The 15,331-nt window shown below is 45.1% G+C and overlaps 1 protein-coding gene across 6 annotated transcripts in view; it reads left to right on the forward strand.

Moving 5' to 3' along the window:
• The window catches only part of rictora (RPTOR independent companion of MTOR, complex 2 a), a 231,604-nt gene that overhangs the window by 131,256 nt on the left and 85,017 nt on the right, over positions 1–15,331 (forward strand). For all 6 annotated transcript variants that reach the window (XM_070877306.1, XM_070877299.1, XM_070877318.1 and 3 more), the window contains 4 exons: positions 6,240–6,409; positions 7,664–7,731; positions 9,076–9,143; positions 11,082–11,164. In XM_070877306.1, the coding sequence (XP_070733407.1) occupies positions 6,240–6,409; positions 7,664–7,731; positions 9,076–9,143; positions 11,082–11,164 (389 nt within the window). The remainder of the gene's footprint in view (positions 1–6,239; positions 6,410–7,663; positions 7,732–9,075; positions 9,144–11,081; positions 11,165–15,331) is intronic.

A 15,331-nucleotide genomic window follows, 5' to 3' on the forward strand; every position in this document is an offset into this window, starting at 1 on the left:
TGGGTCTCAGCTATTTAAAATCTATATTAATGACTTTGATGAAGGGACCGAGTGCAATGTAAGAACATAAGAAATAGGAGCAGGCCATTCGGCCCCTTGAGCTTGCTCCACTATTAAATAAGATCATAGCTGATCTTCCAACTCAACTCCACTTTCCTGCACTAACCCTATTTCCCTTGATTTCCTTAATATCCAAAAATCTGTTGATCTCTGTCTTGAATATACTCAACGACTGAGCCTCCACAGCTCTCTGGGATAGCTAATTCCAAAGATTCATATACCTCTGTGAAGAAATTTCTCCTCTTCCTCGGTCCTAAATGGCCAACCCCTGATTCTAAGACTGTGACCCCTGGTTCTAGACTCCCAAGCCAAGGGAAACATCCTCCCTGCATCTACCCTGTCAAGCCCTGTAAGAATTTTGTATGTTTCAATGAGATCACCTCTCATTCTTCTAAACTCTAGAGAACATAGGCCAAGTCTACGCACTTATCCAAGTTTGCTGACAATACAAAGCTTGGTGGAAAAGTAGGATGTGAGGAGGACGCAAAGATCCTGTAAAATAATATAGACAGGTTAGGGGAGTGGGCAATAAGGTGGCAGATGGAGTATAATGTGGGGAAACGTGAGGTTATTCACTTTGGTAGGAAGAATATAAAAACAGAATTTTTTTTAAATGGTGAGAAACTATTAAATGTTGGTGTTCAGAGAGTTTGGGTGCCCTTGTACAAGAAACACAGAGTTAGCATGCAGGTACAGCAAGCAATTAGGAAGGCAAATGGCATGTTGGCCTTTATTGCAAGAGGAGCTCATGGACTTCTTTGTCTCAAAGATTGAAACCATCTGATCAGCTACCTTCCTTCCCCTAGCCCACTGGGCCCAAACATCCTCTGAGGCTCACCCCTGCCCGAGCCCTAAACTCGCATCTTTCTCTAATTTCTCTACACTCATCTTGTCCATGAGACCCACTGCCTGCTCCCTTGACCCTAATCCCACTGCCTGCTCCCTTGACCATATTTCCACTAAACTGCTGACCACCCAACTTCCTTTTCTGGCTCCCATGTTAGCCGGCATTGTTAACGGTTCTCTCTCCTCAGGTACTGTCTCCCTCTCCTTCAAATCTGCGGTCATCACCCCGCTCCTCAATAAACTAACCCTTGACCCCCTTGTTAGCTATCACCCATCTCAAACTTCCCTTTCCTCTCAAGTCCTTGAACGTGCTGTCGCCTCCCAAATCCGTGCCCATCTTTCTCGGAACTCCATGTTTGAATCCCTTCAATCTGGTTTCCGCTCCGACCACTGTATTGAAATGGCTCTCATCAAAGCCACAAATGACATCCTTTGTGATTGTGACAAAGGTAAAATATCCCTCCTCGTCCTCCTGGACCTGTCTGCAGTCTTTGACACAGTTGATCACTCCATCCTCCTCCATCGCCTCTCCACCATCGTCCAGCTGGGTTGGGACTGCACTCGCCTGGTTCCATTCTTATCTATCTAATCGTGACCAGAAACTGCAATGGCTTCTCTTCCCACTCCTGCATCGATAGCCTCTGGTGTCCCCCAAGGATCTATCCTTGGCCCCCTCTTATTTCTCATCTATATGCTGCCCTTTGGCGATATCATCCAAAAACACAGATGTACACTGACGACACTCAGCTCTACCTCTCCACCATGTCTCTTGACCCCTCCATGGTAACAAATTGTCAGACTGCTTGTCCGACATCCAGTACTGGATAAGCAGAAATTTTCTCCCAATTAAATATTAGGAAGACCGAAGTCATTGTCTTTGGTCCCTGCCACAAACTGCATTCCCTAGCCACTAACTCCATCCCTCTCCCTAACATCTGTCTGAGGCTAAACCAGACTGTTCTCAACATAGGCGTCATATTTGACCCCGAAATGAGCTTCCAGCCACATATCCGCGGCATAACTAAAACCACCTATTTTCACCTCCATAACATTGCCCGTCTCTGTCCCTGCCTCAGCTCATCATCTGCTGAAACCGGCATCCCTGCCTTTGTTACCTCTAGACTTGACTACTCCAACGCACTCCTGGTGGGCCTTCCACATTTTACCCCACGTAAACTTGAGGTCTTCCAAAACTCGGCAGCCCGTGTCCTAACTCGCACCAAGTCCTGATCACCCATCACCCCTGTGCTCACTGACCTACAGTGGCTCACGGTTAAGCAACACCTCGATGTCAAAATTCTCATTCTTGTTTACAAATCCCTCCATGGCCTCATCCCTCCCTATCTGTAATTTCTTTCAGCCTCACAACCCCACGAGATGTCTGCGCTCCTCAAATTCTTGCGCATCCCTGATTATAACTGCTCAACCATCGGTAGCCGTGCCTTCAGCTGCTTGCGCCCTGAGTCCTGGAACTCCCTCCCTAAACCTCTCTACCTCTCTTACCTCCTTTAAGACGCTCCTTAAAACCTACCTCTTTGACCAAGCTTTTGGTTATCTGCCGTAATTTCATATTGGTGTCAAATTTATCTGTTTTGTCTTATAACATGCTATGAAGCACCTTGGGAAGTTTTACTACGTTAAAGATGCTATATAAATAAAAGTTATTGTTGAGGGTTGGAGTGCAGGAGTAAGGAAATCTTGCTACAATTGTACAGAGCTTTGGAGTACTGCACTGTTTTAGTCTCCTTATTTAAGGAAGGATATACTTGCCTTAGATACAGTGCAACTAAGATTTACTAGATTTATGGGATCTGGGGATAGGGCAGGAAAGTGGAGTTGAGGTAGAAGATCAGCCATGATCTTATTGAATGGCGGACTCCAGGGACCGTATGGCCGCCTCCTGCTCTTAATTCTTACGTGTTTGGAGCTGATCAAGGGATAAAGCCACTCCATTCAATTGCAAGTATCCTGTGGGGCTGTTCACCTTGAGGCTTTAAAGCGAGGCCCAGTCTTCCCTTTTGGTCGAAGTAAAGATCCCATGTCACTATTCGAAGAGCAGCATGGGAGTTCACTCAATATTTATTCCTCAACCAGCACCACTCAAACCGATTATCTGGTCATTATCGCATTGCTATTTATGGATCTTGCTGTGTGCAAATTGGCTGCTACGTCACATTGCATTAATTGGCTCCTACTTTACAACAGTGACGGTACTTAATTGGCTGTAAAGCGCTTTGTGGCGTTCAGGGGTCATGAAAAGCATTATCTCTCTCTTATGTGTTTGTCCACACATGTATAGCTGCCAAACATGTGCTGTTTTGAGGCCTGTAAATGGCTGATTACCAAACCGTGTTACAATATATACAGCTTTTAATGTTTGTTCTGGGATATCTTTAGAGGAATTTGGAGCAATATCTTGTACAGTATTGAAGAAAGACAGCGGTTGGTCTGAGGCTGTCAGTACTATGAGGATAATCGGAAACTCCGTGATAGAGGATTGTCACTTAAGAAACCAAACATGTTTCAAGTATCACTTTAATGGTCAAAGTGCAGAAACATCCTTTTTTGACATTTTTAAGAGTAAAGTTTGTAGTTATTCTAAACCTATTGTTTGTACTGAGGACTGTTTATTGTATGCTCAATAATTCTGTAGCAGCTTGTAGCCTGATCTATGTCCATCAGCCAATGAACAGAGGTTGTGAGGAGATCTGATGGGGATATTTGAGAGTCTTTGATGAAGTAAATCAGGAAAAACTGTGAACAGTTAGTCCTGGTGCTGGGTGCACTGCAGCAAGTTGCCAAGGCTTCTCCTTTAGCACCTCCCAGACCCGCAACTTCCACAACCTAGAAAGAATGATTATGTTTTGCAGAATTAAATAAATAAATAACTTGCAATGAGGAATGGGCAATATATAGTGGCCTTGCCAGCGATGCCCATATCCTGCGAATAAATTATTTTAAATTAAGTGAATTGGTAACTGGAAGACATCAATTTATCATCATCATGGGCAGTCCCTCGAAATCGAGGAAGACTGCTTCCACTCTAAAAGTGAATTCTCAGGTGACTGTACAGTCCAATGTGGGAATCTCAGTCTCTGTCACAAGTAGGACAGACAGAGGTTGAAGGAAAGGGTGGGTGGGGTGTCTGGTTTGCCGCACACTCCTTCCGTTGCCTGCACTTGTTTTCTGCATGCTCTCAGCGACGAGACTCGGCGTGCTCAGCACCCTTCCGAATGCTCTTCCTCCACTTAGGGCGGTCTTTGGCCAGAGATTCCTAGGTGTCGGTGGGGATGTTGCATTTTATCAAGGAGGTTTTGAGGGTGTCCTTGAAACGTTTCCTCTGCCCACCTGGGGATCACCCCTGCCGTGTAGGAGTTCCGAGTAGAGCGTTTGCTTTGGGAGTCTTGTGTGGCGCATACGGACAATGTGGCCTGCCCAACGGAGCTGGTCGAATGTGGTCAGTGCTTCGATGCTGGGGATATTGGCCTGATCGAGAACACTGAAGGTGCGTCTATCCTCCCAGGATCTTGTGGAGACATCGTTGGTGGTATTTCTCCAGCGATTTGAGGTGTCTACTGTACATGGTCCACGTCTCTGAGCCATCAATTTAAGGTCATCATCAACAGCATGAAGGGAGAGGTTAGGAGAAATCATTTTACGCAAAAGGTTGTTAGGACATGGAATGAGCTACCAGAAACAACATTGGAATTCATAATAGCTTTCAAAGGGAAGTGGATAAATATAGGAAAAACAGAAAATGAAAAGGAGAATACAAAGCTCTTTGATCAGGTACAGGCATGCTGATCGAATTGAGCAGAGTAGAGGAATAGGACCAAGTGGATGGCTCTTTCAGAGAGCCGGTACCCAGGCAGTTAAAGGTCATAGGTGATGTGATGCTTGTTTATGGGAGTGAACAGTGTGGCGTTATGAAGCCATACGGATCAGGAGTCTCAGATTTGATCCCTGTGCTAAATCAGATGATCTTAACTTGGTGACGTGGTTCCTGCTGCTGCTCACTATCCAGTGATCTCTGCTGAAAAATAAATGAGTATGGACATTAGGTGAAGACAAGGTTACGCTCTGTAGCGATGTGCCCCACGGAAAATATCCTATAGACGAACATAAAGAATGTCATTTTAGGCCAAGAACTGGAGGATGCACAGTGAAACTGTAGCTCCGCATGAGTCAGTCTCTTGGGAATGGGAGAAAATTGGGATGAGATGAATCATCATTTATAAGACTAGGTTGTGAAGGAGCAGGCCTAACATCTGTAGAGCTTACAGGCTGTAACACAGCGCTGGGGGGAGGGTTACTAAGTGACAGTGTGAGGGAGCTGGATTAACATCAATAGAGAAAAGTCAGTGACTGGGTGCTGGGGGAGAGGGGTTACTGAGTGACAGTGTGAGGGAGTTGGATTAACATCAGTAGACACGGCCTGTAACACAGGGCGCTGGGGGAGAGAGGTTACTGAGTTGACAGAGAGCGCTCGATTAACATCAGCAGAGATACAGTCTGTAACATGGTATTTGAGTTCGTCCCTTCCAGCATATGGATTCCATCATATTATAGTCTCAATCTCAGAAGCACTTTGAACCAGGCCCTCTCCCTTCCAACCTTTGGTATCATCAGCACTGAGTGTTTAGTGTTCAAAACAAGAAAGAAGAAATTTGTATCTAGAAATGGCCTTTCACATCCTCTGAATACTCCAAAGTGCTTCAGTCAGTGAATTACTTTTGAGGTCTCGACACTGTTATTTTGGAGACAAATGCAGTGCCCAATTTGTATACAGCAGTGTCCCACAAGCAGTAATGAGATAAATGACCAGTTAATGGGGGTAATTTTCACCTTCATCGCTTAATTGGTAAACTGGCAGAGTGGATTACAATGGGAATGAATATCGGACAGGTTCTATAACTGGTGAGCAGTTGACTGCCAGTTTACCGCTCAAGGGGGGGTTGATGGTGAAAGTTATGCACGATCTGTTTTCTTGGTGTTGGTTGAGCGAGTGGCGAATGTTGGCTGAAACACCTGGAGATCTTCCTGCTCTGTACAAGGTGCTGCGAGATCTTTTACATTCATGTGAACAGAAAGACGAGGCTTCGGTTTAATATCCAATCCAAAAAATGTGCTTCTGCCTGGATTGCCTCACTGCTCCACTGGGAATGTCAGCCTAGGTTATGCTCTCAAGTCCTGAAGTTGGGCTTGAACTGAAATCAACATCAATAATAAAAAGTCAAATGGATGTTGAATTGATTACAGTTTCCCCCTTACGGAGATCCCAAGTTTGCCCTTTTCCTGTTGTGTAAATGCGGGATCATTTTTTTCTTTTCCAGCACTTCAGAATGCGGAGGTGGTAGCCCTCCGGGGAGGTCTGAGCACCATTCTGAAGAATGTGATTGACTGCCAACTGAATCGGATAAATGAAGCGCTCATCACTACCATTCTGCACCTGCTAAACCACCCAAAGACGCGGAAGTACGTAAGAGCTGATGTGGAGCTGGAGGTAGGCCACTCGTTGCTTTCAGTCGCAATAGAAATGGTTGACTTGTTGTGTACCCTGTAATACAGTAATCTGGCTTGTACAAATCCTGTACTGGATGGTCCATTAAGTAAGCACATTGAAGAAATTGAATCAGTCCCCTCCCCATGGCCTAGTAGGTAAATGCACCCAGCAGTGTAGTACTGAGCCCTACTGACCAGAGGGTCCTAGATGCAGTTCACAGTCTGTTACAATAGCTGATGCTGACTCAACAGGGGCAATATCCAAATGCAAGGACAAGGGCACTTGGATGCAAGCGTAGACAACAGGTGAACACAGCAAAGATATACGGGCCAATTCTACCTTCCAATGTGGAGTTGGGCCTGTTGGAAGTGTGTGGCCTGATATCCGACTACACACTCTTTTGGAAGCTTGGATTCGACTTTATAATATCTTCAGAGATAGTGGTCACTATATGGAATAGACAACTCAATGGGACTTTAAAAAAAAAAACATTCATTCATGGGATGCGGACGTCGCTGGCAAGTTTATTTATTGCCCACCCCTTATTGCCCTTGAGAAGGTGATGGTGAGCCGCTGGAGTCCGTGTGGTGATGGTACTACCACAGTGATGTTAGGGAGGGAGTTCCAGGATTTGACCCAGTGACAATGAAGCATGGTGAGGAACTTGGAGGTGGTGATGTGTACTTGCTGTGTACCCTGTAATACAGTAATCTGTCTTGTACAAATCCTGTACTGGATGGTCCAGTTAGCAAACACATTGAATCAGTCCCCTCCCCACGGCCTAGTAAGTAAATGCACCCAGCATTGAAGTACTGAGCCCTACTGACCAGAGGGTCCGAGATGCAGTTCACAGTCTGTGCTACAATAGCTGATGCTGACAATGCGCCTGCTGCCCCCGTCCTTCTAGGTGGTAGACTGCTCTTGTTTGGTCCCACTCGTGCCTAGCATAGCCAGAGCATGCAATGCTACCTCGGCAGTCCTGTTGTTACGCAGACTCTACTTTCAGGTGGGTGATGGTGGTGAGTTTGTGAGCTTTGCTGATGCACAGACCCAGGAGAAAACTGCTTTACATGTGGTTTTCTACCCAGGATTTCAGATTCTGTATGTTCAGTGTGAGTTGGATGTTGCACAGGAAGTGTTTGAGAATTTGTGTCTGAAATGTTAGTAAATTGATGATCTGAAGTGGTTTGGTTTATTTAAGGTGAGTTGAAGCTGTAAGGCACCATTGCAATGATGTTTAATTCTGTGTTGCAGCAAATTTTAGCACCGTACACAGATTTTCACTACAGACATAATCCAGACACTGCAGAGGGGCAGCTCAAGTAAGTTCCCTCAAGTTTTCTTTCAACTGCAATAAAATGCATAATTCTCATGTATACAGAAATTTGTTGAGTGGATCAGGCAGGATAACCAGTTCTGGAGCAGAGAAGCTCTGTGAGCAGGTGACCCACGGGCAAGAAGAAAGGGAGGATTTTCCTTGAATGCTTAGTGGATAAATACTCCATCTGGTATAGTCGAGGCCAGTGAGGGTTCCAGCTTTCACTCCCAGTCTGTACTGAGTTAGTCTACTTCAACTGAGGTAGTTGAGGGGGCTTGATGCCCCTGGATTAGGAGAGGAAAAATCAGGCAGGGTTTCAGCTCCTTCTTTACGAGGATGTTGGCAGAACTGGAGCATTTTAGCTGTTTTCTTTGGAACAAGGAGGCTGAGGGGAGACATAATTGAGGCGTATAAAATTGAGGGGCCGAGAGAGAGTGGATAGGAAGGACCTAGTCCCCTTAGCAGAGAGGTTAATAACCAGGAGGCATAGATTTAAAGTGGATTTAAGAAGGATTAGATTAAAGTTGAGAACAGTTTTACCCAGAGGGTGCTGGGGGTCTGGAACTCACTGCCTGAAAGGGTGGTAGAGGCAGAAACCATCATCATATTTAAAAAGTACTTGAAGTGCCGTAACCTACAGGATTACAAATATTAAGAGCTACAAAGTGGGATTAGGCTGGATAGCTCGTTTTTGGCCGGAACGGACACAATGGGTCGAATGGCCTCCTTCTGTGCCATACATTTCTGTGGTCACTGTCCAATGATTTGCACTTAAGAGTGTGTATATGATCATTGGACGAGGACAGGACTGTGTGCAGCTATGATTCCCTCCACAGTTGAATAACCTAATGGCACTTTCTGTCTGGGCCCCACTCATGAAAAGTAGCGGTATGGCACAGTACCACAGGGCTGATTGTTAGATCTCTTAATTTCCAATGAAATACGAACTCCGTTGGTAGTTTTAACTTTTTAATCTTGGCAGAGAGTAACAAGCTGCTGGCTGATTGCCAGTTCCTTTGTCTCGCTGAAACCACGTGGTCAAAATGGCTGGATCAATTTACAGAAAAGAACTCACCTTCTTTGACCTTATTGGCTCAATTGAAAGTCTTTTAACGTTTTAATTGGCTCGCTACCCAAGGTCCGAAAATGTCAAGTTGATTGATGACTTAATGCAATGTGGCCTGTGTTTTTTCACAGCCTGTCTAAATGCAGCCTGTTTGAATTCTCTATCACTGATGGTTCCTGTGTAACCATACCCCAGCAAGGATATGGCTTGAAGGGAGAAAAAACTGAATGTCGTTGTTCCTTTCAGGGGTGTAATTGTTGTGTATTTCTTGATTTCATGCAGAGAAGACAAAGAAGCACGATTATTGGCCAGCAAAATGGCAATAGTAGCAGCCTTCCGATCCTGGGCAGGTAAGACTCAATGAGGTGTATGACTCCTTTCTTTGATACAATCCTGACTGATGGTGAGTGACACATTTTATATGGTCACTTTTAGCATGCTGTGGTAAGACCTCGAAAGGCCATGTTACCGAGCGGGTCTAACAACTATAATTATACAAGGCATTGGTGAGGCCACACCTGGAGTACTGTGTACAGTTCTGGTCTCCTTACCTAAGGAAATATATACTTGCCTTAGAGCGAGTGCAGCGAAGGATTACTAGACTGGTTCCTGAGATGAGGGGATTGCCCTATGAGGAGAATTGAGTAGACTTGGCCTATATTCCCTAGAGTTTAGAAGAATAAGAGGTGATCTGATTGAAACGTGTAAAATTCTTAAGGGGCTTGACAGGGTTAATGCTGTGAAAATGTTTCCCCTGGCTGAGAAATCTAGAATATTGGGTCACAATCTCAGAATAAGGGAGAGGCCATTTAGAACTAAGATGAGGAGAAATTTCTTCACTCAAAGTGTTGTGAATCTTTGGAATTTTCTACCCCAGAGGGCTGAGGAGGCTCAGTCTTTGAGTATATTCAAGATAGAGGTCGATAACATTTTTGGGAATGAAGGGAGTTAAAGGATACGGGGATAGTGTGGGAAGGTGGAGTTGAGGCAGAAGAGCAGCCATGATCTTGTCGAATGGCAGAGCAGGCTCAAAGAGCCAAATGGCCTACTCTAGCTCCTATTTCTTATGTTCTTAACGCAGTATTGCTAAGCCCACAAATACAGCAGTGTTTGTATAAATTGCTTAGGTATATATTTATTGGCAAGCCTTCACTCCAATCTCCTCCTAATCCATTGACTTCAGTGGATGGAACAGAAACATGAAGGTCGTCACTCAGCACCACAAGCCCCTTGATTGAGTACGAGGACTCGTGAGGCATCTCGCCACCCAGAATGACCTAAAGGTGGCATTTTCTCTAGAGACCATTTACCCTCTTGATAATATATTGCAGAACTTGGCTACACTCCTGGCTGACTTCACCAGGACTGTTCAGGTCCTGCTCTTCAGCTGGTCTCCTGCTCCAATATACTGGGGTCACAGCATTGTGAAAATTGGTGCAGTACACATGTGTGACTGACCTCGTCTCATCCTACATTATAGTCCAGCTGCTGCTATCCCACTGTTGTTTCAACTCCCAGTCACTCAAAAGAGTTTCATTTACTCAAAAGAGTTTCATTTACTCAAAAGAGTTTCAACTCCCAGTCAGTGGCAGAACAATTAAAGCAAAGACAAAAGTCAGGATTTTCAGTGCTGTTAATCCCCATGCAGTTGGCTTTGTGTGTTTGAATTTAACTAGCCCAACCGCACAGGGAACAGCAGGTCTCAATGTTTTTCCCTCCAGCTAATCAAATTTTGTTTCAGCCTGTAACTCACTGGGGATGTTGTTCTATATGAATCAATTGAAACCCTCGATTAGCTTCTAGCCGTAACTCACTCTCGGGTATCTATTAATCTATATATAAAACCCCTGAACCCCTAATTAGATTCCAGCCTGCGTTAGATTCTACTCAAACACCTGAGTATCCATTAATCTATAAATAAAACATCTGAACCACTCTATTAAATTCCAGCCTGTAACTCGCTGTTATCTGTTCTTTATTATCTCACTGATGTATATTAAGCCAGAGAAATGACACTGGACTATCAACGTGTAAACGTTTAATATGTTTGTATGAAACAATTTTATCTGGTATCTTAACTGAGGCGTTAACCTATGTAAAGTAGCAGACAAGGCAATTTAATTTTGCTACATGGAGCATTCTCGCATCAATATCACCCTGCTTATTTTCTGACTTCACATCACTTTATGATGAATATTATTTATGCACATAGGTCAAATGTTAACTTCTTTTAGTCTTTTTAAAAACCTTATCTGATGCTGTCTGCCTATGTTGTGCTTGGTTTTCAGGAATTATAAATCTGTGCCGGCCGGGAAACTCGGGTATCCAGTCTTTAATAGGAATACTTTGTATACCAAATATGGAAGTGCGGGTAGGTAGATGTGCACCCTGCAGCAATGTTTCCCCCAATCTTAAATTTGGGTGCGTGGTCCCTTTAATAGACTGAGCGCCCATTCAAAGTTTTGAAGAATTTCACATTGTAAAAGCTGTTCCCGGCTGTGCAGAACCGACAGACGGCCGCATAGCTTAGAGGGAACGTTGCCCTGCAGTGCTGGCACCTAATGTCCTTGGTGTCAAAAGTGGCATTCTCTGCACATAGCATTTTCTTTTTAATTGTCGGTGACATTTTTTTAGAAGGTTATCCCATAATTAATTTCATACTCTTCCCTCACCCCCGTTATGTTTTACTTTATTCAGTTTATTCTGCAACATATTGTCTATGATTGTGCCATACCTGACGATTGAGAGGATTGTGTGTAAAATCAAGTTTGTGATTTATTCTTTGGGCATATTTTAAACCAGGTGAGTGGGTTTTACGAACATCTGGAGGTTACATTCCTCCAGTTGCACTCACTCCCATTCATAATGAGTCTCATTTCAATGAAAACTGTGATGATCGCAGTTTGAAAGTAGACCCGAGGGCTCCTTTGTGCCTCAGCGGTTAAATGCACCGAGTGTGGTATCGAGCTTTGCAGACCAGGGAGGTCTCTGGCTAGATAATCATAGTTGGGATGGCAGTGCACAGGTCAGGGGAGAGCTGCAATTGGCCTTGATGCCCTGGGCTAGGGAGACAAAAACACATTGGGGTCTCTGCTTCTGATTTCTATCTGGTGGCCCTGCTAGTGAGAACTTGTTTGTAGATGTCAGCTGAGCATATGATCGGGTTCCATTGTGATTTTTTTCCCCCCACCACCTGTCATGCTTGACATTCACTTTTGCCCTGTAACTTATTTTTTCTAAAGTAACTGTGTAAAGGAGTTCCATGGAATAAATTCACTGACTTCACATTTCTGATGTTCAGTAACTTTCACTGCTGTAATGTCGGCCTGCTGGAAATGTAACCGTTCACTGGATTGTGTTGGATACATTTGTCTAGTCTGCATTGCCCTGCTTTTGCAGCCCAGGCAAAGTCTGAGCTGGGAATAGCTAATTCAAAGTGTGCCGAGCTGACTGCATGCAGTTTTCTGGAGTCTGCTCATTTGCGCCTAAGCTCCCAGGACAGCTACGACCTTGTTCTGGCAGCTACACTTAATTGGGAACACGAAAAATTGGACCAGAAGCTCAAACTTAAAAGTGCACGAGCACTTAAAGGTGAGTGGCTTCAATGGGCAAATATTGTTACAGCCTGTAGAAGTATTTCTATGCCTTTGCCAAGACCATGTAGGTTGGGGGAGGTAGAAGAAGTGAAAGACAGCACAATGTGGAGACAGTAAAGAAGTCAGTGAGCAAGTGGCAAGCAGTGCAGTGGATCTGCTGCTGGAAAGAGAGTCACTCTCCTTCTCCCCTGCCGAGGACAGTAGAGCTCCTTGCCCATCAGAAGGTGGAGCACAAACATTTAATGGTTTGCACAGTATATGACAGTCTACACTCTGAGAAGCTTGCCACCAGGGAAAGGTTCTGTACCCTGGGGAAAGAACAGGGGAGTGGGACTAACTGGATAGCTTGTTCAAAGAGCTGGCACAGTCACGTTGGGCCGAATGGCCTCCTTATGTGCTGTATAATGCAATGATTCTAAGCATCCTTTTTTCATAGGGATGGAGATGAACTTGATGCTCTTGCAAACAAATTCTGTCATTTGCTTGATGCATCTGCAGCCAGCTACTGACTCATTTGGCATGGGTTATCGGTGTTGATGTGGAAGGAATTGGAAACATAAAAATTGAATGCAGTAGTTACTCTCGTGGGAAGATCTTGGCTGTGTTAGCGCTCACCTCGGAGTCAGAAGGTCGAGTTCAAGTCCCATTCCAGAGACTTGATCATATTATCTAGGCTGATTGAGCAGTACTTTCAATGCAAGTCTTTTATTTACTGAGGGAATGCAGCACTGTTGGAGGTGCCGTCCTTTGAATTAGATATTCTTACCTGCCAGGTGAATGTAAAAGAATCCCTTGGCACTATTCAGCGTTCTCTTTGGTGTCTTGGCCAATATTTATCCCTCAACCAACATCACTAAAAACAAAATAGATTATCTAGTCATGTACCTCAGTGCTGTTTGTGGGACCTTGCTGAGTGTTAATTGGCTGCTGTGTTTCCCTACATTACTATCACCACTGCAAATATACTTCATTGGCTGTGAAGCCCTTTTGGACATCCTGTCCATGTGGTACACGTTGCTTGCAAGTAAGCCTCCAGGAAATGTCAGCATTTTGCAGCAGCCTCCTTTGTAAAGTTGCCGAAAACAAGTCTCTTCTGATATGTCCGGGAAGGACTGTGTGGGCCAATAAACACGGGCCCTGGAATAAGGGTGGATGTGTATATAATATGAGAAGTATCATTGTAACTGCTTAAGACCTCCTCTTCCTCCTCCAAATCCAGGAGAGCTGTTGCAACTCTTCAGTAGAATTCCCATCCTGCCCACCTTGGTTGCTGCAAGTGAAGTAGAAGCTGAGAGCAAGAGTGCAAGAAAGTCTTGCAATGCAAAAAATGAAGCCTGAACAACTGTAAAAGTTAATGCACTGATGAAAATACTGAAAAAGCACTAGAATGACCACAAAAATGATAGCTTTCCAACCAAAAATGAATAAGAACATAAGAGATAGGAGCAGGAGTAGGCACCTGGCCCCTCGAGCCTGCTCCACCATTTAATAAGATCATGGCTGATCTGATCATAGATTCCGGTCCACTTCCCTGCCCGCTCCCCATAACCCTTTACTCCCTTATCGCTCAAAAATCTGACTATCTCCGTCTTAAATATATTCAATGACGCAGCCTCCACAACTCTCTGGGGCAGCGAATTCCACAGATTTTTACAACCCTCAGAAGAAATTCCTCCTTATAGAGGCAGAGAGGTTGTTTCCACTGGTCGGGGAGACTAGAACTACGGGGCACAGCCTCAAAATACGGGGGAGCCAATTTAAAACCGAGTTGAGAAGGAATTTCTTCTCCCAGAGGGTTGTGAATCTGTGGAATTCTCTGCCCAAGGAAGCAGTTGAGGCTAGCTCATTGAATGTATTCAAATCACAGATAGATAGATTTTTAACCAATAAGGGAATTAAGGGTTACAGGGAGCGGGCGGGTAAGTGGAGCTGAGTCCACGGCTAGATCAGCCATGATCTTGTTGAATGGCGGAGCAGGCTCGAGGGGCTAGATGGCCTACTCCTGTTCCTAATTCTTATGTTCTTATATGTTCTCAGTTTTAAATGGATGGACCCTTATTCTGAGACTATGTCCCCTAGTTTTAGTTTCCTCTATGAGTGGAAATATGCTCGCTGCATCACCTTGTCGAGCCCCCTCATTATCTTGTATGTTTCGATAAGATCACCTCTCATTCTTCTGAACCTACCTACTCAGCCTATCCTCATAAGTCAACCCCCTCATCTCCGGAATCAACCTAGTGAAACTTCTCTGAACAGCCTCCAATGCAAGTATATCCTTCCTTAAGGATAATCGTGGGCCACCCCGACCTACGAGAGGACCCCACCGCAGGTCGGGAGTATAAGAGATGGAGCATGGGCCCCTGCAACATCGTGGGCCATCCCGATCTGTGAGAGAACACCATCGCAGGTCGGGGACTACAACTTCCAGCACGAGCTGCTCCAAGTGGCGACGATTTCAAGGTGGGCGACTGGGTGACATCAAGTCACCGTTTGGAGCGTGGGTATGAACATTGATGGGGCCCAGGTACAGCGGAGTAACAGGAAGGTCGGGGCGGATGAGCGGCGAGAGATCGTTGCAGAGGTGAAGCAAGTGATTGAGGCAGAGGAGCGATGAGAGATCATGGCAGAGATTCGGCGAGTGATCGTGGCGGAGGTTCGACGAATGTTTGGTACGGAGAGAGATCGTGATGGAGGTGCGGTGAATGTTTTGTGCGGAGGAGCGGCAAGAGATTGTGGCAGTCTGCAGCGAATGTTTGTGGCGGAGGAGCTGTGAGAGATTGTGGGCAGAGGTGCGGCAAATGAGGTTACGGGGCCCAGAGGAGCCGAGGACGTGGGCAGCACAGGCCAGCCCACATTGCGATATGTGCGCGCACTAGGTCGTCCTGGTTAACCCTTGCCACTGGATAAAGGCCTAGCTCTGTCATGCCTGAGGTGGCTGATGT

This window comes from Pristiophorus japonicus, chromosome 1, assembly GCF_044704955.1.
Source record: "Pristiophorus japonicus isolate sPriJap1 chromosome 1, sPriJap1.hap1, whole genome shotgun sequence".
Lineage (NCBI taxonomy): Eukaryota > Metazoa > Chordata > Chondrichthyes > Pristiophoridae > Pristiophorus > Pristiophorus japonicus.